The sequence below is a fragment of the Pempheris klunzingeri genome, chromosome 5 (assembly GCF_042242105.1).
Source record: "Pempheris klunzingeri isolate RE-2024b chromosome 5, fPemKlu1.hap1, whole genome shotgun sequence".
NCBI lineage: Eukaryota > Metazoa > Chordata > Actinopteri > Acropomatiformes > Pempheridae > Pempheris > Pempheris klunzingeri.
The window spans coordinates 26,117,175-26,140,830 of record NC_092016.1 but is presented as its reverse complement, the minus strand read 5'-3'; the positions used below and the strand labels follow the sequence as shown (position 1 = coordinate 26,140,830).

Here is a 23,656-nt window from a genome sequence, read left to right as displayed (position 1 = left end):
GATGAGTGTACAGTAACTTCTCGACTACAGGGTTTCTTCAGAGGCACAACGTCTTTGACCGTTACAGTTTGATTATTAAAAAAACATTGGTGCCTCTGTCATGTGACGGCCCACCATGGAACGAGCCTGTTAAACAGTCCTTAGCCAGAGAAATGCTGCTGTAGGAATGGTAACTAGAGAGGAGAAATCTCAAGCAGAGCGGAATGCGATGATAGCGACATTGAGACAGACGAAGTGGTAGTGTAGGTCAACATGGGGAGGTAACACACGGTCAGGTCATATATCATCATCTGATACAGAGTTCAATGTCAGAAAGTCATGCTATCATGAGATATACACTTATAAAAACAAATGACATGAAAACAAAGTAACGTGGATTACACTATAAGAGTAATACTATTGCTTGCACATGTCGAAAGCTTCAAATTCTCTTACTGTGTGAAATAAAAAAAGGAAACATTACAAAGAGTGTCTTCGGCTACATGTAAAAAGGCACAGTTGGCAATCCTGATTACAACAGTAGTTTGGGATAATGTGCTAAAAGGTGAGTCTGTCAGACAGCAGGCACACTATCAAGCCAACAGAAGCGTGTAGTATAGACCCATGCATGCACACACACACACACACACACACACACACACACACACACCTTCCTGCATTCACACAATCTCTGCTCTGCTCTCTCGATTAACTGCATTCTGACTCTAAAACAGCTTCTTTCGCTCACGCATCGACACAAAGACAAACATTAAAAAGAGCCCAAAGTACATTGGAAGGCTGCCGTGGAATGATAGGCATAGAGTAAAAACAGGGAGCATTTACCAAACTGTACTTGGCTGTGTATTAATTGTCTAAAAAAATCCTTCCTTTCCTTAATGAACTCTGTAACACTTTGCTTGAAGGGCCCTGGGAATGGAGCCTCAATAAGCACATCACAGCATCTGAACTCAGATAATCATAGTGACATTATTACATGAAATGTTAATAGCTATCTTTTGGGGAGGGGGGGGGATTGTAAATGTCTCCTAACACTTCATGACTTCAAGCAAAGTGCCACTTCCTGTTACCTGACCTCGCAATACAAATGTTTGCGACAGGTCGGGAAGAAGTTGGAAGAGAAGGCACATTTTTGAGACAATCAACAATATGACTCGTGGATTAAAACTTCCCTGCAAGCGCCGCCTCAGGGCTAACTTCAGCTGTCAATGAAAACAATGAAATAAAAATGAAAAAAAATTAAAAATAAATCAACCCCCAGTATCAGCATGTTGGGAGCGTTTTCCCCCTCCTCGCCTGGGCCCATCGTTTCATCCACGCTGCTCCTGTTAGTCGTTTCACGTCAGCAGGCCCATCCGAGTGAGCTTGGCTGACAGGAAGGAATGGAGGACAAACACCACCGGCTTTGGACACGAGTGGAGGTCAAATACCTGGAGAATGGAGGGAGAGAGGAAGTGAGGGCGGAAAGGAGAAAAGAAAAACACAGCAGGGCAGGTGAAACGTTGAGAGACAAATGGATGCAAAAATAGTCAAATTCAGTTGTAATAATCTATTCTGACATATCTGACACCCTTAATTTACAGCATAGATTACATTTAATATCTGTTCACCTCTAATTTCTCTGTTGTTCAGAATGTAGTAAGTCAACAGTAAATCTGCTTTTTTTTTTTTAAACTAGTAAGCTACATGTGCAGTCACCTAAGGTGGAAGTCAGTTGTTCTGATTCCAGTCTGTAGAATTCATTATTTTCCAGAGAACATTGAGTAATTTTGTCCTCTCGACAAAAAACAAAAAATCTGTGACGTTTCCTCGAACTCCTCACCCTCGACTGTCAACTGATGCCGACTCAAGTGACATCACCAAAAGGCTTTATACAGCGTTTGTCACATTTGCAGTAGTTCTCCCCAACACAGCCAAACAGACTTTGATGTGTAACATCAGTGAGTTTCTGTTTCACATTTGAATGATGTGCCTTGGTGGTATGATCTAAAGGCACAGCAACGCAGACATCCCATGCTACAATGAGCGAGCCTGAGGCAACACACAGACTGAACTACTCTTCACCTTTTGTTTTGACATCATTTTGATGCTTTAATTAGATTAAAATTCTACACAACTGGGACTCAAATGTAGGGTCACAACTAATTATTATTTTCGTTAGCGATTGATCTTCTGATTATTTTCTCAATTATGGGCTCACAACGGTTTTGTCTTTAAATTGCCTTCAAATTTTGTGCGTCCAACCCAAAGATGTTCAATTCATAATTCAAATAAAGTAAAGAAATCCTTGAATTAAAACGTTGGAACCAGAGACTGACAGGATGAATTGCTTCTAAAAGTATGCTTCTGATGAATTTTCTGCTGATTGACTTATTGATTAATGGACTAATCTCTTCTTCTTTTACTTCTTCGTCTTCAGGTTCGAGGGAACGTCGGCACTCTGCTGATTTTAACGAAAGGCTTCCGAGTTCAATTTGTGGTTCTTCACTGCTTGTGCTTCCTTAGAAGTAGAAGCTGCAATGAAGCCTTTGAGATACGAAGGACAGTGATTCACATAAGGTGTTGCAGAGTCACTCTTCTCAATGACACGTATTACAGAACTATTTGTCAATTAATGCACAAACACAAAGTACAAATTGTGAGTTAATAATAATGATAATAAAAAGAATATAAGGCTAAAATACCTTGGCTCCAGCTCTTCCACTAAAGAGCTTGATTGAAAACAATTTTTCAAAAAAATTAAAATCCATGATGTCACATACAGAACTAATCCCATTGCTCTTTGGCAGGAGTATAATATGGTGAAAAGACACGTGACAGAATATAAAATATTCCAGTATGTCTTTTCTTTCTCCACTGTCTTAACTTACCATTTCTCCCTCTGGACCCCCAAAATCAAGGTAGAGGTTACGTATCCCGTCGTCAGCGGACATTTTGAGCTTCTCATAGGGGTATCTGAACAGCACGGTGCCCCCGGCCGGATCTGCCGGCTCCCTTGTCATAGTGAAGCCCTTCTCATAGTGCAGCGTCAGGCGAACATCCTGTCTGTTCAACGTGCAGCCTGGAAGACGGTGAGAGAGAAAAGAGCAGGTGTGTGGGTGAGCGGTGGTGACAAGTGTGTGGAGGGGGAGTGATGTGTGCACTCATCAACACATTGGCACAAGATGAACTAGAATAACCCTGAAGTCATGTCATGTGATGACAGCAGACTAAACGTACTCCTTTTAATGTAATCTTTATTAACACAAGTGCCTCCTAAATAATATCTTACTCCTAATATTACTCTAAAGCATCTGAATTATATAAACTGGATGGAGAGGTCCTCTCTGCTGCGGCCCAAAGACAAGTGTATCATTTATATAAAATCCTGCCCGGAGCAGCTTTAACAGTGAGGTCATTTGATCCGAAAGCATTTCGGTGTGTGTTACTGTAACTCGGCTGCCATGAATGTTCCTGCACAACTGCGGGTTTGTGTGGCAGCAGGACAGGGAAGAAGAAAAAAAAAAAAAAAAAGGCTGAGGCTTTCCAGCGCTGTTCTGGCAGCCAACTATTGTTCTGTCCAGAGTGAAAATGTTCCCTTCTGCTGGCTCTCACTTCTGCATTTCCAACACAATGCTGCTCTTTCTGAGCTGCTGCACACAGCACGGTCAGTTGCTGTCAGGAGCTTCCTGTCGCAGTCAAAGTATTTCTATGTTAAATCTAATGTTATGTGAAATTAAATGATGTATCTGTGCTTACAAGGGGGAAAAAAAACTCATGTACAAGTGTTACATGGGGTTTAGTCTGGGACCAAATATTGTCTCTAGAAAACTTGACACTCACTGACAGCGTCATGATTTCAGGCACAAAGGTGAACCCACATCCTCTGTTTGAAAGTCTGCTTGCTCACTGTTGCTAACTGTTTGGTATGAACAGGAAAAGACACTTGGTTTGTGGTTGATTAGTACAGGGTCCATTTCTTTGTCATTCTGCACAGCAAAATGTCTGGTTGAACTTCTGGTTACACATAATTAGTGGTGGAGGAAGAATCTAAATTCTTTACTTACTTACTATAGCTAATTTTAAAGCCACTTGGGGGCAGCAGAAACAAGCACCCACTTATTTTATACAGCAGATATAAAGTATCACTCATTCATTTGGTGTCACGTTTGTGTCCAATATTTTCTCTCCTTTTAGCTCCTGTTCTGTTCTCCAGGAAAACATTTGGCAGTACTGATGCTGGCCACAAAACCAAAACAACGAGCTGACACTCAGTAGAGCTTTCTTAAGTGGAAGTAGAAAAAGTATCCAGAAATATCTAAAGGAAGAAAGTCCTTACTATGCAGCAGGCCTGTCCTGCCAATGTCATATCATTAGGTTATTATTATTGATGCATTACTGTGTAAGGAGCCTTTAAATGTTGACGCTGGTTGAGGTGGAACCAATTCAACTATTTTATACACTGTATGGTTGTTAAACCAAGCTGAGCCAACAGAAATTAGCTTTGTTTTTATTCAATTATTAATTGATCTTGTAGGCAGAGAATAAAATCTGATGGCCACACCAGGAGCCACGATCGGTCAGTACAGACCCGTTGATAAGGTCACACCATTCAAACAGCTGATTTATACAGCTCTCTGTGGAGATTACACTTCAAGTGGTACCAATCTCACTTAAGGCCAGTCCATAGCCAAGTGTCTATAGTGTCTTTGAAGGGTTTTTGACTTCTGTCGCTCACCCATCTTACGAAACAGATTCCATTTTATCAAATGCAGCGACCCACACTGACTCACTGACCATCCAGTCTATTTCATTATTGGTACTATGTTTGCCAGATAAGTAGAGTGGAGTAATAAGTACAATATTTCCCTCTAAAATGTAGTGTAGTATAAGTATAGACCAGTATAAATAAATGTACTTCATGCTCCTCCATATTATACTTATTATACTTACTATAATAATATTTTTAGCTATTGCAGCTTTTGTTGGGAGGCAGGTTCGAATGTCAATTACACAACTATCAAAGCCATGAAAATGTTCCTGAATGATCCCATTACAGGTTTGCCAAGGAGCACGTTAAGAATACTTGTGAGGATCAGTCCCCACAGGCGTTTTGGTGCTGACTTCAGACTACAGACCCATCTCCTATTGCACACACAGCCACACTCACCAATGGACACTTCTTTGATGAGCTCAGCCGCAGCGTGAGCCCCCTGCACGAGGGCTCGTGTCCACGAGGACAGATCCCAGTGAGTCTCCACTCGAAAGATGTGGGACTCAATGCCCCGCCCTGTGCCTGTCCGAGTGGCAAACACCAGGTCTGAGCCCTGGGCGGGAGAACCGCGGGCGTTGCCAGAATGAACCAGTCTGCAGGGAGAGACCAGAAAATACAGACACATTTAAAACTGTGCGAGACAAAGTTGCTCTGAGACAAAAGGTAAAGTCTGTCAAGGAGTAATATTTGTAATTCTTATTTGCCCCACAGCACAATGTGAACTGACTGTCAGGTAAGATTTGAATATTCTGGCGGAATGAGGCTTTAGCCGAGTCACCCTGCTGTCTGCTGTGTTTACCTTGTGGCGAGCAGTGGGTGCGTGAGCAGAGGCATGGACCAGGACTCTCTGCTCCACGGCACTGACTCAAACAGCAGGATGTCCTTCTCCGTCAGTGCCATGACCACTGGCTTGTACTGCTGCCGTCCACCTTCCAGCTGGACCTAAAGAGGACGGTCAGGAGGATATGTCAGTACTAATATTTCTGACTGATACATAGCAGCAATGCTAAATGATGATGTTTCACATAATATTTTGTGTGGGTCAAATGTGTGTGTGTGTGTGTGTGTGTATTGCTGAGTACAGCTATAGTGATGTAGTTTGACAGGGTACAGCTACAGATGAGTTTAGCAGCTTACTGTGATAATTTAGCTTGAACTTTGATAGCATTCCGGGAAAAATAGGGAGGAGTGTGTATGATCCATGGCTGAGAGCCTGGAGAGTTGGTGGTGTTATAGTGAAAAGCAACGACACTAACCCAGACAGTGTGTTTGTGAGTGCAACTGTGGTAAAAAAAAATGAAACAACGAAAAGGAAATGAAACAACGAAAACTTCATTGGTGTTTCCTGTTTGAGTCAGACATCCACACATTCAACTTGATCAAGAGTCTTGAATGAGAATTAAGGCCATTCTTGATGAACTTTTTAAATGAAATGTTTGAATTTAAAGCAAGCAGATGTTAAACTAAACAAAGCTGAAAATACCTGTTCAGCCAACCAGCCAATGTGTTTGAGATGGGGGTGTGTGGAGGAAGAGGATGAGGCCCCCAGGTAAGCATTGATGTGAGCCAGGGTCTGTGGTAGCAGGGCGGCAATGTTGGTGTGGATGGCTGTGAACCAGGAGTTGGCGGAGGGGCCGTCTTTACAGCGCAGCACCACCGTGTGCTGGCCGTCTGGGGAATGGAGCTCCAACAGTCTGTAAAGGGACAAAAGAAAGGTATGTTATACACACAGGCACCAGCAAAAACACGAGCTACACGCTTTATAGAAAAGAACTAATCACGATCATAAACCTTTCTATGCTTTGGTGTAATCTGAAAGGTTCTGGGATATTATAGCAATTTTATTTTGGATAGATCTTAGTTCAAAATAACTTTTATACTTTGAAACATACTTGAAACATGCCATTAACGGGAAACCCACATTTAACACACCCAGTGATAGAACACACACACACACACACACACACACACACCTAAACTCCCACATGCTCAGCTCTCAATAACATTCCCACAAACATGGACGAGTGTCATATGGTACCTGTTTTCCAGATCTGGCATGGTAAGGTTCCTGCTGATGAAGCACATCTTTAGACTTATGACCTTTCTGTCTTTGGAGGAGGAGGAGCTGCTGTGTTTGGGCGACCCAGAGTCCTCGCTGCCGCTGTAGCTGGGCGACTGTGGGCGAACGCTATCCCACGGCAAGTCGGCCACTAGGGATGGCTTCTTAAAGAGCGGCGAAACCTCGCGGATGTACTTCACTAGTGGAAGAACACAGAAAAGGATACATCAACTGTACATCCAATACTAGGCTACTAAGGTAGCATGACTGAGTCACACTCACGTTGTAGTTGTAGTTATATTATTACTGTGTCCATTCTATTCCAGTTCTATTTTTCAGGCTTTATAACTTAATAGAATTTCGAGTATTTAATGCCTAACATGTTTTGAATTTGCTCATTTCTTTTGGGCACATATATACTACATTGGATGTTGGTAGCTTCAATTTGAAAAAGTTGAAAAACAACATTAACATACTGTCCCATTAAAAATGTATACAGCTAATGAGTTAGCAATTTCCTTATTCACATGTGCTTTTAGCTCTGTTTTGGTCTTTACCAATTTCTGAGACAAATATTTGGCTCTTCAGCTTTCATATTTTCCCCCACATTTACCAGCTTTGTCTGCTGGTTGGCGCTGGACAGGTGGCGTATAGTGGCTTTATCTTTACACTGCTCAAGCCGAAGAGGTGTCTGTTTATCTGTTCATCTGTTTATCCCTTTCAGCTTTTTTGCTGAGAAGAGTTGAGTTGCTGTAAATGGAAATAATGGGCTGAGAGACACTAATAATTCATGACACTGCAAGTGTCTCCATTCATCATTTGAGTTATTTCATCTATTGTTAATGCAAAAAAAATTATTACTGCAGCTTGTGAATATTAATATAATATTTCTAGCAGAATTAGTGGAATTAGTGGAAATAGTGTTAAAATGATTAGTTGATTAATCAATGGAAAGAGGAGAATGATTGAACAACAGTTTTGCTGATCTATTAAATGCAATGGAAAATGAAAAACAAGATGCTTTTCTTTGTTTTATATCATTGCGGAGTAAAGTATCTGGGTTTGAACTGTTGCTTGAACAAAGCAATCAATTTGAAATTGTCACCGGAAGTATCAGCTAAATGTTCAAAACCGATTTTAATGGGCAAAGGAATGACTTCATAAAATGTAGATCAAATACTTCTATTAGTCTATTCTCCTCTTAACTAAGCCAAATTAAGTAAAATCTTTTTTAAACAAGTAAGATTGAAAGACTCTTCTTCTTATCATGAGAATGAAGACGTCAGTTTGCTGTAGTGTGTCAGGGTCAAGCAAAGCGTAGCCCGAGCCGAAGCGAGACAGCTGTTGAATGTCTACAGATCTTGAGCAAATATTGTGTTGATAGTTTGACCATCTGTGGGATTCCACCAAATAACATCCCGTCACTCAGGATATATGGTGTAGCCCGCCATAAACCAGACTGTAAAGAAACACTCTGCTTTCAAATACGCTTTTGGGCCCAGTTATGGTTAGACTTTTAAAACATGGTTGGAGAAAGCTGTGGTTTGATTCTCTTAACAATCAGCTTGTAGATTCGTGTGGGATGGAAAATAGATGTTGTACTGTGTTTGTCCAACCTGTGTTCGTCCATCATACCTAATTATTCATGAAGGTCTTCAAATGCACTGATCGTATTCTGGCCAAGAACCGGAATATAAACAGTTCCTGCTATCTTCCAAGCATGGCTTAAAAGGACAAAGTGGTCCTCTGCATGAAATTATCTTAGAAAAACAAGGCCTGACTTGGCTGTACAGCTGTGAGCTTGGCAGGACGGCTGTTTGTCAAAGAAATGCTTTTGCTCCGATGTGATGGATTCATTTTCCAAATTTGGTCCCCCGGCCCCAAACACCTCCTGCCACCACCAGCACACAGTCTCGTGCCTTCATTTGCTCTTACACTCCTTTATTCTCCCTTGTCCATGCCCATTTTATGTCCTCAGTCTTTCCTCCAATGCATTCTCTCTTAATCTATTTGTGGGCACAAGCGTGAGCGTGAATAAGAGAAATGAGGGACCGTGTCTGGGACCTAACAGAATGTGTTAGGTCGGTCTGCTTAAGAGGTGAGATCACTCTGGAATGTAGACCGAAATATTTGGTTTGTGAAGATGTGTGTGTGCACATGCGTACGTGTGAGTTAAGAGAAATATAAGATCAAGTCTACAGCAACGTGCTTGTGCGCGACTCTAAACTGAGCTCAGCAAGAGATTCACAGAGTTTATGACTAAGCCATAGATGCAGAGAGAGCTGCACAGTGCATGAGTCCCTGTGTGCTTGTGTGTACATTACGCTATGTATGACTCAGAGTGAAGGGCGGGGCTTGGTAGTAATGCTGAGGCAATGAGCCAAGAAATAGAGCCTCGTTTTACCAGCTCTCCTGACTACACTGTCCATACCAATAAGGTCTGGGATCATTTATGCAAACGTAAGTGATTTTGGAGTAAGTGAGTGTGAGAGCATTCCTGAATGACCATGTTTATGTCTTGGGGTCATATGGAAGAGGATTTCTATACTGCAAAGCTCTACTTTCAGCCTAACAATCAGACTTGGTGCAGAGATGTTCGGCTGAGATATTTTCCATCCCCTGACCCAGGACTCTTTGTGGCTATGCATGTTTCTATCTTCTAGACTAGATGAACAGCTCACTGAGTATCGCTATGCTGTGGTTATCAGCATTCAAATAATCTGTTAGCAGTCCTACAGTAATCCACACTAGTAGTTATAATACTGCTAATAATAATGCTATCAACTATAGTATCACTACTTTCATTACTATGACCAGACTATATATAATAAGTTATAGAAACTGGGATGTAGTTTATAGGGAACTATGAAATAATCATTGACAGCAAATGTTACTCCGGCCCAAAACCTAAAGTTAGCACATAAAATAAGGTGGCAAATAATTTCACCATATAAACACAGCTACACAATAACATTTGTGGAAAATGTTGGCCTTGCAGAACAGAATGGCCCTTTTAGTATTTACTATTTTAGAGTGAAATTTTCCAGAGAAACAAAGATTGACTCTTGTAGAGCTGGCATAAATCCAACTGGATATGCCTGAAACACACTTAAGCACGTCTGAACCTGAGTGTAAGATGTTAAGTTCAATGCCATCAGCATAGCAGGGAAAAAAAGTCATAGAATGTGATGATACAGCAAAAATCTAGTGTACTGAGAAAGGAGCCCTGAGGGACGCCACAGCAGTAAAATTAACTCTTCACATAGCCTGAGAAGTGCAAATATGACAAATGTGGTTAGGATTATATATTATATTAGACGTGGGCTTGTGGCTCTACAAGTCCATGTATAAATGTTTTACCTCTTGCCTTCACATTTCTAACATTTGTAATTGGTAAATCAACCCAATCATGTTACTCAATTCAATCAGTGCAAGACGCAAGAGACACAGTGTCAGTGTGTATACAGTATAAATATCAAAAACTCTCACACTGTGCTTTGAAAATTATTTGAGTTTATACCCACAAGACAGAACACATACATGCTGAATCATCTACACTCTTTGTAACTTTCTATTTCAATTTCTATTATATATTTTTCTATATATTTCTATGTCAATCTTAATTGATCTTTGGCTGCTTTAACTTCAGCCACACTGATCTGAGAAACAGGACAGTAGGACTTAATGCTGTATGTGCATATGTGTGTGCCTTTAAATCAGCAATGACAGGAAAAGAGGATATGGGAACAGTTCATTTCCCAGCACTTGCAGGGAGTTTCACAATGATGGTTGTTCTATATAAAGGGGAAAGTCCAAGTGCAGATTTATCAGCAGGTCATCGTGATTATTATAAACACTGATAAACTACAATTTAGTTAACAGAATAAAATAAAATAAATTAAAACAGAATTAAAGATTCATCTTGCCACTAGATTTGACGATTCTGTTGGTTGGCTACCTACAACCTCCAGCTGATGACGCCCCTTCAATACAAACAATGATTACAGAAGCTGGTAGTAACAATGTGACACCATGGTTCAGGTGATGCTAGTCATTGGCCATACTTTGGCCAAACCAAAATTTTCCAAGAATGAGAAAGAAGTAGTACAGATTATGTAATGTCAATGTTATTATTTTAAAAACCTACAATGTGTACAGCCCTGTAAAATCATCCATCCAACGTCTATATTGCATCACTGGATCATCTGACAGTGGTACTGTTTTGGACTGAGACCTGAGACTGATTGTTGATGACAATCAAAGAAGCCTGCTCTCTGGTAGAAGCTGGCCGGATTTCTTTCTGATACATTGTTTCAGAGGAATTATTTTACATAAAAAAGAGAATGCCGTCATACTGGTAGCACTGCATTTTACAAGTTTGTACAAAGTGCAAATGAGTTGAAAAATTCAAAGCTAAAATATCTACAGTACATACATCTGGTACTAAAATTGGGTTTTTCTCATAATTAGGTTTTTCTCATGTCTTCAGATTTTGTTCAATTGAAAGTTTCTTGAATCCTGAATGTGTGCAGCAGAGCAGCTTATGAAAGCTCTGTTGTGTAATTGGTGGGCAGTGAGGAACACTGTACATCTGCTTCTATTCATTTTTTTTGTTCCGTCTAAATGAAAGGGTTGGGAGCAGTTGCAGTCTTTGATGTAGCCGCGGAAATCAATTCCATCGTCATGGGATGTAGCCTCTTTTAACAGATGAGATGCAAACACTAAACCCAGTTTTATCCATTGTGCAGTTTCTACCTGCTGCATTGTTACTCCATTCTTACTATTGTTAACAATACAGCTGCAATATGGTGACTCATGTAACATCCTGTCATCCTGTTGATATTTACATATGAACCGCTATGTATATATCTGAAGATTATACATAACAAGAGATTTGGATATTGTTTTAAGCTTACGATACTGGTGCTGTTTCAATTCCAATTTTGGTACTGTACCAAAATATGTGGCCGAACGATTAGAAGAAAATGTGTAATTGCAAATTTTCAATGTTAATGCAATTTTTACAATGAATACAAAATGTTGTCATTACTGTGAGTCTACAGCCATGCTAGCAGCCCGGCGACGCCGTGCTCTTTAACGGCTTTTAGCTGAATGCTAATGTCAGCATGCTAACATGCTCACAATTACAGTGCCAATATGCTGATGTTTAGAATATTTGCCATGTTCACCATATTATTTTACCGTGTTTGCAAGCTAATATTTGCTGATTAGCACTGATCACTGATTGGCTGATGGAAATGTCACCAAAGATACAGTGCATCCCCTGGGCACCATGAGCATGTGTACAAAATTTCAAGATAGGAGCACCTTGGTTCTTGTGTAAAATGTCTAAATTGAGAAAACTGAGTCATTACAACAAGCACAAAAAGGTTACCTTCAGCCAAGAAGTCAGTGCTGCTACAGCTGTCTTGAGTTACGACAGTCCTGTGACATGCACACCAGCCCCAGTTTAAGGGACTGTCGTGACTCGAGGGGCCAGATGCATGAAGCTCTGTGTAAATTCATGACTAAACCTGTGCACAAAGTCAGAAATGTGCATCTGCTTTCTTTTCGGCAGATGTCTAAAGCCATACTAGTTTACAATTTGAGAATATTTTTTTTCTGCTCTCTCTGTGCTGAAACTGATTATTAAACTGGATGTCTGTACTCTACTTATTTGTTACTGACAGTCCATAGCTGTGTGGGAGTTTTTTGCGTACGCATAGTAATGACAGTCTTACAATTGTACAGGGCATATTATTCTTGCTCTTATTTTTGGGCCACATCACCCAGCCATAGACGACATGTAAAAGTACCAGCAGAACTTCATAGAATGCTTACAGCAGTATTAGGGCTTCTCCTTTTTTTTTTTTTCTCCATGTTACACATTTCCCCAGTTTATTCTGCCAGAATTAATAACTCTTCCTCTACAGTCTGTGTGACTCACATCAAATGTTTTTCTTCCCTACCCATCATTACAGACAGATTTAGTGCTTTCTGCTTGCATCGCATGTCTGTCTATCTATCTCGCCTTTGGTGCTGTTAAATGAACTCATTAGTTCTGTAAGGCCTGTCGCTCAGCTCCACTTTTGCTAATTAGGCCTGTACACAGAGGACTACCAGATCATCTCATATGTGTGTGCTCACACATTTTTGCCTCTGTGTATGCAACTGCAGTCATGTGTGTGAGGGAGATGCCCCAGAGATTCCAACCAACATCCCATGAGAGGCCAGATCATCTGGCTCCCTTCATACCTCGCTGCCTGCAGTAACAGAGGGGAAGAGGAGAACAGGGAAGAGGATGGACAGAAAAAAGGATAACATGTAGAGGACAAGGCGTGCAGAAGAGGGCAGAAGAGTCTGACTCGACACATATTTGATTGTGGCGTTAGTTGTGGCACAAAGCTCGTCGTAAAACTACCCGCCTTCAAACCGCCTGCATCTCTTCTTTCCACCCCCCCCACCCCCACCCCCACCCCACACACACACAGTAATCATCTCATGGAATGGCCGAAATAACGAAATAATAGCTTACAGAGCAGCAAGTCAGGCAGTCAGACCCCAGCCTCTGTATTTTTCCCCAAAAACTGCCCAGAAATTCCCCTGTGGTTTGGCCTGCTACTCTCTCCTCACTCGCCTCTTTCTCATTCCTCTCTTACTCTGCTCCCTCCTTTTTTGTCTCTCCATCCTCCTTCTCACCCTTCTCTTCTGCCCCCCCCCCGTCTACAGTCCTGTCTCTCATCTCTCTCTTACTGTCCCCCACTTCTTCATCTTCCTCTCTCCCCTTTTCCCACACCTCTTATAAAGCCTACCTCAGTCTTTTCCTTCCTAATCTTGTCCACTCCCTCTTTCCCTCTCCTCCTCCCCCCTTCCCTAAAGTCTCTTTCTGCCAGAAACCTAATGAGAACAATGTGTCAGAATGCAGCCCCAGTAGTGTGTGCATGCGTGCGTGCATGTGAATGTGTGTGTGTGTGTGTGTGTGTGTGTAATGGGGAAAATGTTCTCATGGGGTCCCTCCTCTAGTGCACATGTGCACATACATTCACAACAGCATTTTTGAACATTTTAAAGACAAAGAAAGATTTAGTGGTAATTGGGAGTCATCAATCACATTAACCCTCCACACACACACACACACACACACACACACACACACACACACACACACACACACACACACACACACACACACACACACACCTTTCCAACATCTGTGTCCAACCATTTCTGTATTTCTGCTCCAAAACCCACATCACACAGTGATTGGCCAGTTGTGCAGAGGTGAGGAAGGAGCCAGGGTTTGAACTTCTCTCTGTATTTCTGTCAGTCTTTTGATGTGAACAACCCAGTGGGACACAATAAATGTCTTCCCGGAAAGACTCTGTGCAGTGTTATCTGTGTATTTAACTGACACTGCTCCTCCCCTCTCACTATAACAGCTGGAGCCATCTTTCCAATGTGGTTGGACAGTAAGAACTAGTTCTGATCGAGTATGCCAAGCAGAAGCAGCTAAATGGAATTCAGCCAACATTCATTTACTCTTGAGCTTTTCCTTCTGTGACATGTCAAAATATCTTTAGTGAAAAAGACTTATTGTGCCCAGTGTGAGACAGCTGTCCTTATGTGTCCAGCATTTTCTGATCCCAAAACAGCAGTGTTGCTACCTTAGATATAAAGATGTTTTAAAGGCCCTGCACACCCACACAGGTGTCAGCTTTAAGGTAGGTGGACCTATGTTGGGAATTACATGGCGTCATTGGCTCAGTGGACATATAAGAATGATGCATGTGTAATTTGTTTTGTCCTTTCATGTATTTAATTTTGGCAAACTAGTCAGTGCATCAGTGGTGAATAAAAACCTTTTCCTCAGTAAAGTACAAATGAAATTTAGAAACGTTTCCAAATATAACTCAGGAAGTATGTGCTGAAATGAAAAGTAAACGAGCTGAAGAATCTGACCAAGCCTTTGATGCCAGCTTATAATGTTATAATGCAATAATACAGATAAAAATACATTAGATACAATAGATATTGGATTTACAGCATTTCTACATTAATGTGATCAAGTCACTTCATTTTTGGGGTATCTAATGCATTGGATTAGTCAAAAACAGAAATGCCATTAAGTTATTTTACCTATAAATGGTTTTAGATCTATTTTCCATAAAAACTTAATATCATAAAAAAAAATCTGGATGACCTAAAGGTTAATATGCATAATTTACCATATCATTTAAACACCCGGTTAAGACAAATCATTTGGCTCTCATTCCCCATATTCATCATCTGTATCTGGAAAATTCATTATGTGCAGTCGACCTTCTTTAATGCAGAACTATTTGGACAAACCACAGCGACATTTCGTTATACAAATTTGAATGCGGGCCTACTTTAGATTGGAATTCTGTGTTTACAAATTATTGACAAATATGAGTCACTGGTAACTACTTAAGACATAAATGACTAAATGACCTGCCATGCCCTATTCAAATATACATGCCTACATAAACAGAGGTACATGTAATCATGGGCGACAAGCGATCTCACACACACACACACACACAAATATCAGTATTCCCTTGATCATTCAAACGCAGAGTCACACCTGCCCCCTCCTCTGTGCTGTCCTCTAACCTGGATTAGAAAAACAACCTTTGGGAAATCACACTGTTGAAGTGTTAATACATGCGTGTGTTTATTTGCAACACCACTCTGTAACATTTATGAAATGATGTAAGTCAGTTTTCTAAATGCCAGAATATTCAGTGTATGGCCTGAAAGTGTATCTGAATATGTGTGCCAACTTTCTACAAAGGATAAAGCAGATTATGGACAAAAATAATCACATTCATCATTTTCTGCTGTAGTGACTGTTAAAGATTACAAATGTCTACCCATCATGTTGGCAGCAATGGCACAGATTGATGTTGGTTTATCCACAGTAGGTCCTGGCAGGGAGGAAAAGCTGGATGCTTTCTGCTGTGAGCTGTTATGTAAATTAGGGCTGCAACTAACAGTTATTTTAATCATCGATTAATCGTTTTGTCTATGAAATGTAAAAAAAGATCTAATTACTAGTGTTAAAACCCATTTATCATATTATTACTACGCTGTAAAAAAGTTAAATTATACATGATATGGAAGGTGTCAGTAATATTATATATTATTATAATGACCCATGCCCACAACTAACTAACTGAGCCAGTTAGTTACACACAAGTCACATAAAAGAACTAAATAATGTTCTCTTGCTAAGCTTGCGCATTTGTTCGATTTTAGCTGTGTTTATAAGCTCTTCTAGGAGCACTTGGGTCCCACATATAATTCATTGTTTCAAATGGTTGGAGTGTTTAGGTTCACTGATGCAAAAAGGAAACACCCCGAGTCAAATCTGCTCTGACAGACACTCCATCACCTTTAGTGTGGCTTTGACAATGAGAGCTGGTCAAAGCAGCTGACAGAGAATGACAATAGACTATACCGCTGTGAATAAACAAAGAAACACTATGCAAACTATTTTCTCTTTAGCTTACAGCAAAATGTGTCTACTTTGGAGTATAACTTCCCAACAAGTATCATCACCTTTCTAAGTTAACAATACGCGAGCAGATACGGAGCAACATCAGCAATAATTTGGACCCAACAAATGTGTTGTAAGCCCAATATTCACTCTCCTTTTGGCTCAGGTTTGGGCTCCACCTAAGGAAACATATTCTGGTTCCTCGGTTGGTGGATGTTCTACTTCTCTGGTCCTTGTAAAATAGTGTGCAGTGAGTTTGTCAGGGATTTTTCATTGAAACAACTTCCAGCTGCATCTGGAAATCAGTTTGGTGAGAGTGAACCAGAAACAGGCCAAAAACCACAACAGAGGGTTAGTTAATCCACATTATGAACGAACATATTATCCAAAGTAGTATCCGGCCATGCAGATATGTTTGGTATCGTGTGCCAAAAATCTTTACACATCCGCTTCTCCCACCAACACCAATACAACTGAGATGAATGGAAAACGCCTGCCTGAAAAGTCAGTAGCATCTTTTCTTTTTGGTTTTCACTGAAACACTATACAATGTGTGTCAGAGACACTCTGAATACCACAAGAGCTCGGGAGAAAAATACTGTCTTCATGTAAATTGGGTGAACTATCCCTTTATGTATGCCCTGTGTTTCAAGCACATAGCTGTTTGAAGTCATTTAAACTGATTTAAACAAATTTCATGGCATCATTTCCATCTTCACAAAGCGAAGAACATTAGCTGATTTCAACGAGCAATAACAACTCGCCTGACATGAATCGCACTTTTAGTCTGCACAGTCGGCAGCTGTGCCTCAGAGGGTCGTCCCTCAATCGGGAGGTCGGCGGTTCGATCCCTGGCTCCTCTAAGTGCATGCATGTCGAGGTGTCCTTGAGCAAGACACTGAACCCCAACTTGCTCCTCCAGTGTGTGAATGTGTGTGAAAGAATAGCCTCCTCTAACTTAAATTCCTCCTGTGTGAGTGAGGATGTGATGTAAAAGTGCTTTGAGTAATTGAAATGACTAGAAAGGTGCTTTACAAATAGAGACCATTTACCATTTTAGTCATACGCATGTATTTAAAGCTAAACTGTTAGGTCTCGTCAAGTTTAAGTTTAGCTCATGTGTTTTCTATTTCCTGTCTTATTGTGACGTTCAACTTTTCCCTCTCGTTTCAGGTCCCTTGACTTCCTGCTCTTGTGTGTTTCCCGCTCCTGTGACTGTCTGCCCCGCCCTGATTGTTTCCACCTGTGCCCCCCTCCCTGGTGTATATACTGTCTGCCTCTTCTCTTGTCCTGTGCCTTGAGTTGAGTGTTCCAGCATCCCAGTCAGTATCTTGTTAGAGTTTAGTCAGATTTGTATTTGTCAGTAAGTTATTTTTTTTTAATTGTCTGTTTTTGCTGCCATACCTTTGTTGATCTTGTTCAACAACAAACTGCACCTTTTTTTCCATCTGTTTGCCTCGCATCGTGCATTAACATGAATATTACATGAATATACTGATTAAAATGGTTTTGGCATCTAATGCAAACATCAAATTTCAGTTTGTCACATTCCGGGAGGTCATTAAAAATTCTCTTGACAGCTGGACACCAGAGACACATCTGCAGATGGATATCAAAGGCAGCGGAGTTCATACTGAGACAGAGCTGACAAACTGGCCTGGCCTATTTCAGGCTGTGCAGACTCCGTGGCAGATCTCGCCTCATGAGGACAGTGGACGACACAGTGAACGGACGGTTGGCTAGTTTTGGCCTCGGAACAAAAGAAAAGTGCTGTTCCACGTCAGGGCTGTCCCCGTTTCATCAATGGCCTCTGTGTCTGGTATGTGCTGTTTTTATCCAACCAATTACTCACACAAAGGGCTCATCCTGCATCTCTTTCCACCAACCAGAGGGCTAACCCAATAGGACACAAGGGCCAGGGCTGCTTCAACTAATCAGTGGGACATATGGGATATTCTGTCAGCTGGTGAGGGGAGGGGGATTAACTAGCAGCATGTCATGCCTGGGGCAGCAGCATGTCAAGTGTTAATGGGACAAAAACTGTTTAAGAAGCTCTCATTCATTCATTCCTACGGCCTTGGGAGTGTGAAAACACCTAACGAACCTGACTCTGACAGGGGGCATAAAGATGAAAGCTCACAGTGCAATGAAAGTTAAAATATGGGGGAGAAAATAATACATGATTTCCTTTTGATTAACAATAAAGTTCAACCATTTAATTTACGCTCAGTGTGTCCAATACTTGTTTTCCTGTGGCTGGTGCATTAATAACTTTTCGACCACTTTATAATCACTTGAGGGTAATTGAACAAGCATTAGCACACGATTGCTTTTTTGATGTCATGCTGCACAAGAAGAACAACATCAGCACTCAACTGTGTTTCTGTTCAACTGATGCATGTTAGTCCAATACTTAATCTGCTTTTAGCTTAGTTGTAAGAAATATCTTTTAAAAAAAGACAAAAACTAGGCACAGTGTTTGCTAATAATGTTACAAACCGTTATGTATTGCTGCTACTCCACCCTGATTAGAGCCGAGCATGAACTCAAAGATGTTCTGATTCTCTGTGGGTTTGTTAACGTTCACATGTTTGAGTCATTTGTAGCCATTTGATCCATTGTTAATGCAAAAATATTGATGATGCGGCTTTGGTCTGATTCTTGGTTTCCCTTTTACAGATGTTTTAGATATTAGTCAGACAACTACGCCACCCTCTTTTCAAACTCGTTGGTATGGACTGAATATCTGGTGCAAACGGTGCTTGAAAATGGGCATCTATCTCGGATACAAACAAATCACACTGTATCATCCTAAATAAGATAATGACTTTCTAGAACTGACTATGGTGCCACGTAGCTTTATAGTAAATGAGAAAACAAGACATGATTGAGACCAGCAAGTTGATTTGCAGTGTAAAGAAGACTCTAATCTCTGGCCGAAAGTAACAAAGTGTTCATGTTGGATATTTATAGGCCTGTACCGAATATTTGGGACAAAATTAGTTTGATAACCTACTCAGGAAACATGCTGCTAAAAATGAAATGGTTTAGTGCTTAGCTATGTAACCCTCTAAGCATCCATCACCTTCTCAGATGTGTTTCTCTGCTCTCTCCTCCTTTGTGCAGCATCAGAAAAAAAAAACCACTTAAAGTGTTTTGCGAGTCAGGAGCAGCACGGATCATCCAAGCCGGTGCCGCCAGTGCTGACCTTTGACCTAAATACGCACATGCAAGCAAAGGTCAGGAATGTGGGGCACCTAAGCTAATTGTGAGAATATCTGGGGGTTTATGCATTGTTTATACGGCACAGCGGTCTGGAAACTCAAACCTCGTTCTGACTGACTGCCGTTTTTTTCTCAACGTGGTGGGAGCCCGGCAGAGAAAGAGGGGGGACTGGGAGGAAGAGCTGGTCCACAAACAACACAGCTCACTGCCTGTCAAACTGACAAACAGTGACAGGCAGCTGACACATTCTTCCAAACAGACCCATGTCTGGACTGTGGCTGCGGCAGGAGGCAGCACATCCTCCTCTCTACGCCTGAGGGTTGCTGGAAATGTTTTTTTTAATCTGATGTCCATTGCAATAGGCCAAATTCCACCAGCGGTTTTGAAATGATACTTATTTCCCTGAAAGCACTTTTACTGTGTAACATTCTGTGCCACATTTGTCTTCTGTCTATCTAGAAATCCCCATCAACCAGCTGAAAACTGTAACAACACAATATTTCGATCATTTCTGGTCAGAGAGAGACTGACAACGATACCATTTTTATACAGAGCTTAGGTTTTGATTAATCAGCACAGTGGCTGATTAGAGTTTCTGAAAAAGGTACAAAACAGGCCTCATTTCGACTTAAGTGGAAATGTGTCACAAATTGATTAGTTCCTACAATTCATGCTCGTCAGTATTCATCCAGCGTTCATTCCAAACCATTAAACACTGCATTTAGCTGTTCCTGGCCTTAAGTTTCCGAACCCCGGGGGCTCTGTGGCCCCTTTCACTCTTTTTCCACTGAAAGATTGAACAGTTCTACATCAGCACAGTTTAGGATCTGAACACATCTCCATGGAGCTCCGCTCAGTCCCATAATGAGCCAGTACCAATCACCTATGAAACTACCTCTATCTACAGTATGTACGCTTTACTATGTATCTATTGTGGTGCTTCTATCTGAAGCTTGGTGAGGTGTTTGATATGTGGATACTTTTATGGAATGCATGTCTTCACGCCAAACTTTCTGCAGACCTGTTTCTGTGGAGCTGCAAATATGAATATTATGCACGTGTGACGCACTTATAAGCATTCTTGTAGACAAACCCTGCCTATCATATCAAATGACACCAGTCAGTGTTTTTTAAATGTGTAATGCAGTTTATTGAGCTGCATTAACCAATTTTGGGCACACACAGCCACCAAGCACTCGCACATTAGCAACTATTAGCTTAATTTTCACATGCTTTCATGTGACGTGGTGTTTCTGGTGGCATGATGAATGTAAATCAGCTTGCTTTTCTTCTCCACTACTTCCTGAGACTGAAGGAGACGTGTTAGCAAGTCCCTAACATTGTGTGACAATTTAGCATTCCTGGATATACATATTATATCCTACAGACTACTGTTATTATTATTACATTTCTTTTTTTTGACGGAGACAGCTGCCTGGGAGAGTTGCTGAGAGCTCAGAGACTGAACCATGCAGTAAAAAAAACAGACTAATGCTAAAAAAGCTCCCTAAAGCTAATAATTCTCAAATTATCAGCACTGCATAAAGAATTGAATTCTTGCACCATGAATTATCTCTTTCGCATTACGCAGGCGTTTTATTCAATGCTATAATTATAATTAATTATAATTATATATTAATTCAGTTGTAATCAGAATGGATCGAATTACGATCATTCAATAATTTACTAAAAAACTAAGACAAACAAAAATTGACGTCAGCAGTAATGACTGGACTGGACAGGCCTTACCTACAGATAGGACCTCAGCGTCACCCTCTAGATGCAGTAGGACCATATGGACCTACCTTTGGTCACATACAGCAGTAGACAGATAACATGTATTATATGGGGTTTTCCTCGGTCCCTTTCCTTCGCTCAGTTTGTCCCACTGCTGTTGTTTTGGACACATTTATTCAGTTGTGCTTGAACAAAGTTCTGCTTTCTCTCATGACAAATAATTAGTTGTCTATTTTGTGTGTGTGTGTGTGTATGTGTGTGTGTGTGCGACTTGCCGACTTCCCCACTGATCATCAGCGTGTTTTCCACTCTCGGTTTCTGTCCCTCCTGGACAGTATCAGTGTTGTCACACAGACAAAAATCTCATCTGCTCATGTTTACAGTGACCTCTTATCTTCAGCAAGCCACAGCCATTCAAATACACAGAGTACAATGTATCCAAGTCTGACTGTGACCACAACTGTGGTTTCCTTCCTGTTTACACTAATCAAAGGCTTTCTGTTCTGTTGATATGCTTTAAGCCTGCTCCTCCTCCTCCTGGTCATAGATCAACCTGGACTGAGAGTCTGTTTGTTTATGTCAATCTGTCTGCTGTTCTCCATCATAATGTGCCACAGCAATGATCATTTCTGTGGTGAAAGTTAAAAATCCACAGAACATGTGTGGACTACCTAGAAAGTTTAGCTTTGGTGGTGATGGTGTGCTGCATCCTGCTTTTGTCTGAAAGGGGCCACAGATGAATGAATGATCTTGTCAGAAGTATCAATTCACTTATAATTCACTTAAAGATATTCTTGCATGTGATCTACTTTTCCACTTGCAGGCGTGCTGCTTTTTGAGAATGCTTGAAGCTATTGATCTGTGTGATAGTAGGCTGTAACTTCAGTGACTGGAGGTATGAAAAAGGAGTAGTGCTCAGAGGTGTGTCGCCAGAACACAGGAGTCTAATCTCGGCCTTAACAAGTCCCCGCTCTCGCGTGGCCAACTTACCCTCCAGCGTCACTTCTTTCCCTGCCTTCTTAAGCGCCTGGACCGCCAGGTCGTGTGTTGCCTCTCGGAGGTCGTTCCCGTTCACCGACAGAATGGCGTCACCCACCCGGAGAGCCCGGCTCTGGTCGGCGGCGAGCCCCGGGAAGATCTTAGAGATGAGGATGGGCATCCGGTTCTCGCGCCCCCCCTTGATACTGATCCCCAGCCCGCCAGACTCCTGTTTGACAACTCGGACTTTCCGCACTGCTTCCGAGGAGCCGTCCAGACTGACGGGAAAGTCGCCCTGTCTCGACCCGAAGCTGGACCCGGGACTGCCGTAGCTGGAGCCGGGGCTTCCAAAGTCAGAGTTTGTGCCGTTATTTGGGTACTTTCCGGGGCTGTTCAGACCGTAGTTGCCGTCGTACTGACCCCGACAGGCTGCCCCGCGCCCCTGGCTGCCACTGCGCCCCCGTCCCCCGTGGTTCTGGAGTTGGTCTTGACCCGCGGACGAACCGCGGGCAGGGTTCCCCGGACTCGTCCCCGGGTCGTTTCCGTTCGACAAGCCATTTCGCAGGCCCGCCGAAGAGTTGCTGTAGTCCCAGTGATTGGCCCCCTGTCCCGGCGCCTCCGCCTCGGCCGTTAAAGTCAGCGTTTCTCGGGTGAGTTCGGCGGCCACTCGGATCCAGCGGTCGCGGAGCAGAAGGTCCAGCTGACCGTTTTTGTCCGCTCGGGTCCAAACTGCCATTCCTGGACGGGTAGCCTGCTCCGAGGCGGGCCGCTTCACACTAAACTCATCATCAACTTTTTCCTCTATTTCAGAGTGCGCACAAGCAGAGAGCAGGCTACACTGGCCCGCATCGACACACCCACTCTCAGGGTGACTGACTGCAGCCAGAGCGAGAGAGAAAACAGAGAGACTCCCAGAAAAAAGAGGGAGAGGAAAAAGAAAAGAACAACTGGCTGTGATGGGCCAGCCTAAGAGGGCTTCTTGTTGTTCAGTTCAGGCTCTAAAGCTGTCCGACTTCCACTGCAAAGTTATCAAGAACAAAATAAGACGACATCCGTTCGAATCTTTCAAAATAAAATAAACTATTGTGAAATCTGATTTGGGTCGAATGTTGGAGCACCGAAAACGACCAAAATAACAACTGCACACATTGTGTCCCCCAGAGGTGATGTAGACATTAATGGTACTATGTAAATGCTTTTAATGTCAGCTCAGTCACTATATGTAAAACAAAGTCTGCCCTCTTTTTTTTTTTTTTGTCAAGAAAACAAACTGCTTTGTTACAGCTGCACTGAAAGAGGAATGGAAGCTATTTGAAAATAATAAAATAGATTAAAAGAGAACTACATTTTAAAGCTCTATACCTATATTATAACATCTATACACTAC

General features: G+C 41.8%; 1 protein-coding gene across 1 annotated transcript; it reads right to left on the bottom strand.

Annotated features, from left to right (window-relative positions):
• Positions 1 to 1,091: 1,091 nt before the first annotated feature.
• On the bottom strand, positions 1,092 to 23,258 carry sntb2 (syntrophin, beta 2). Its single transcript, XM_070830759.1, has 7 exons — positions 22,282 to 23,258; positions 6,789 to 7,008; positions 6,234 to 6,444; positions 5,550 to 5,692; positions 5,147 to 5,343; positions 2,868 to 3,058; positions 1,092 to 1,427 (listed from the first exon to the last, which is right to left on the bottom strand). The coding sequence occupies exons 1-7, from the start codon at positions 23,003 to 23,005 to the stop codon at positions 1,335 to 1,337; spliced, it is 1,779 nt and encodes a 592-aa protein (XP_070686860.1). The 5' UTR covers positions 23,006 to 23,258; the 3' UTR covers positions 1,092 to 1,334.
• Between the last annotated feature and the right edge of the window lie 398 nt (positions 23,259 to 23,656).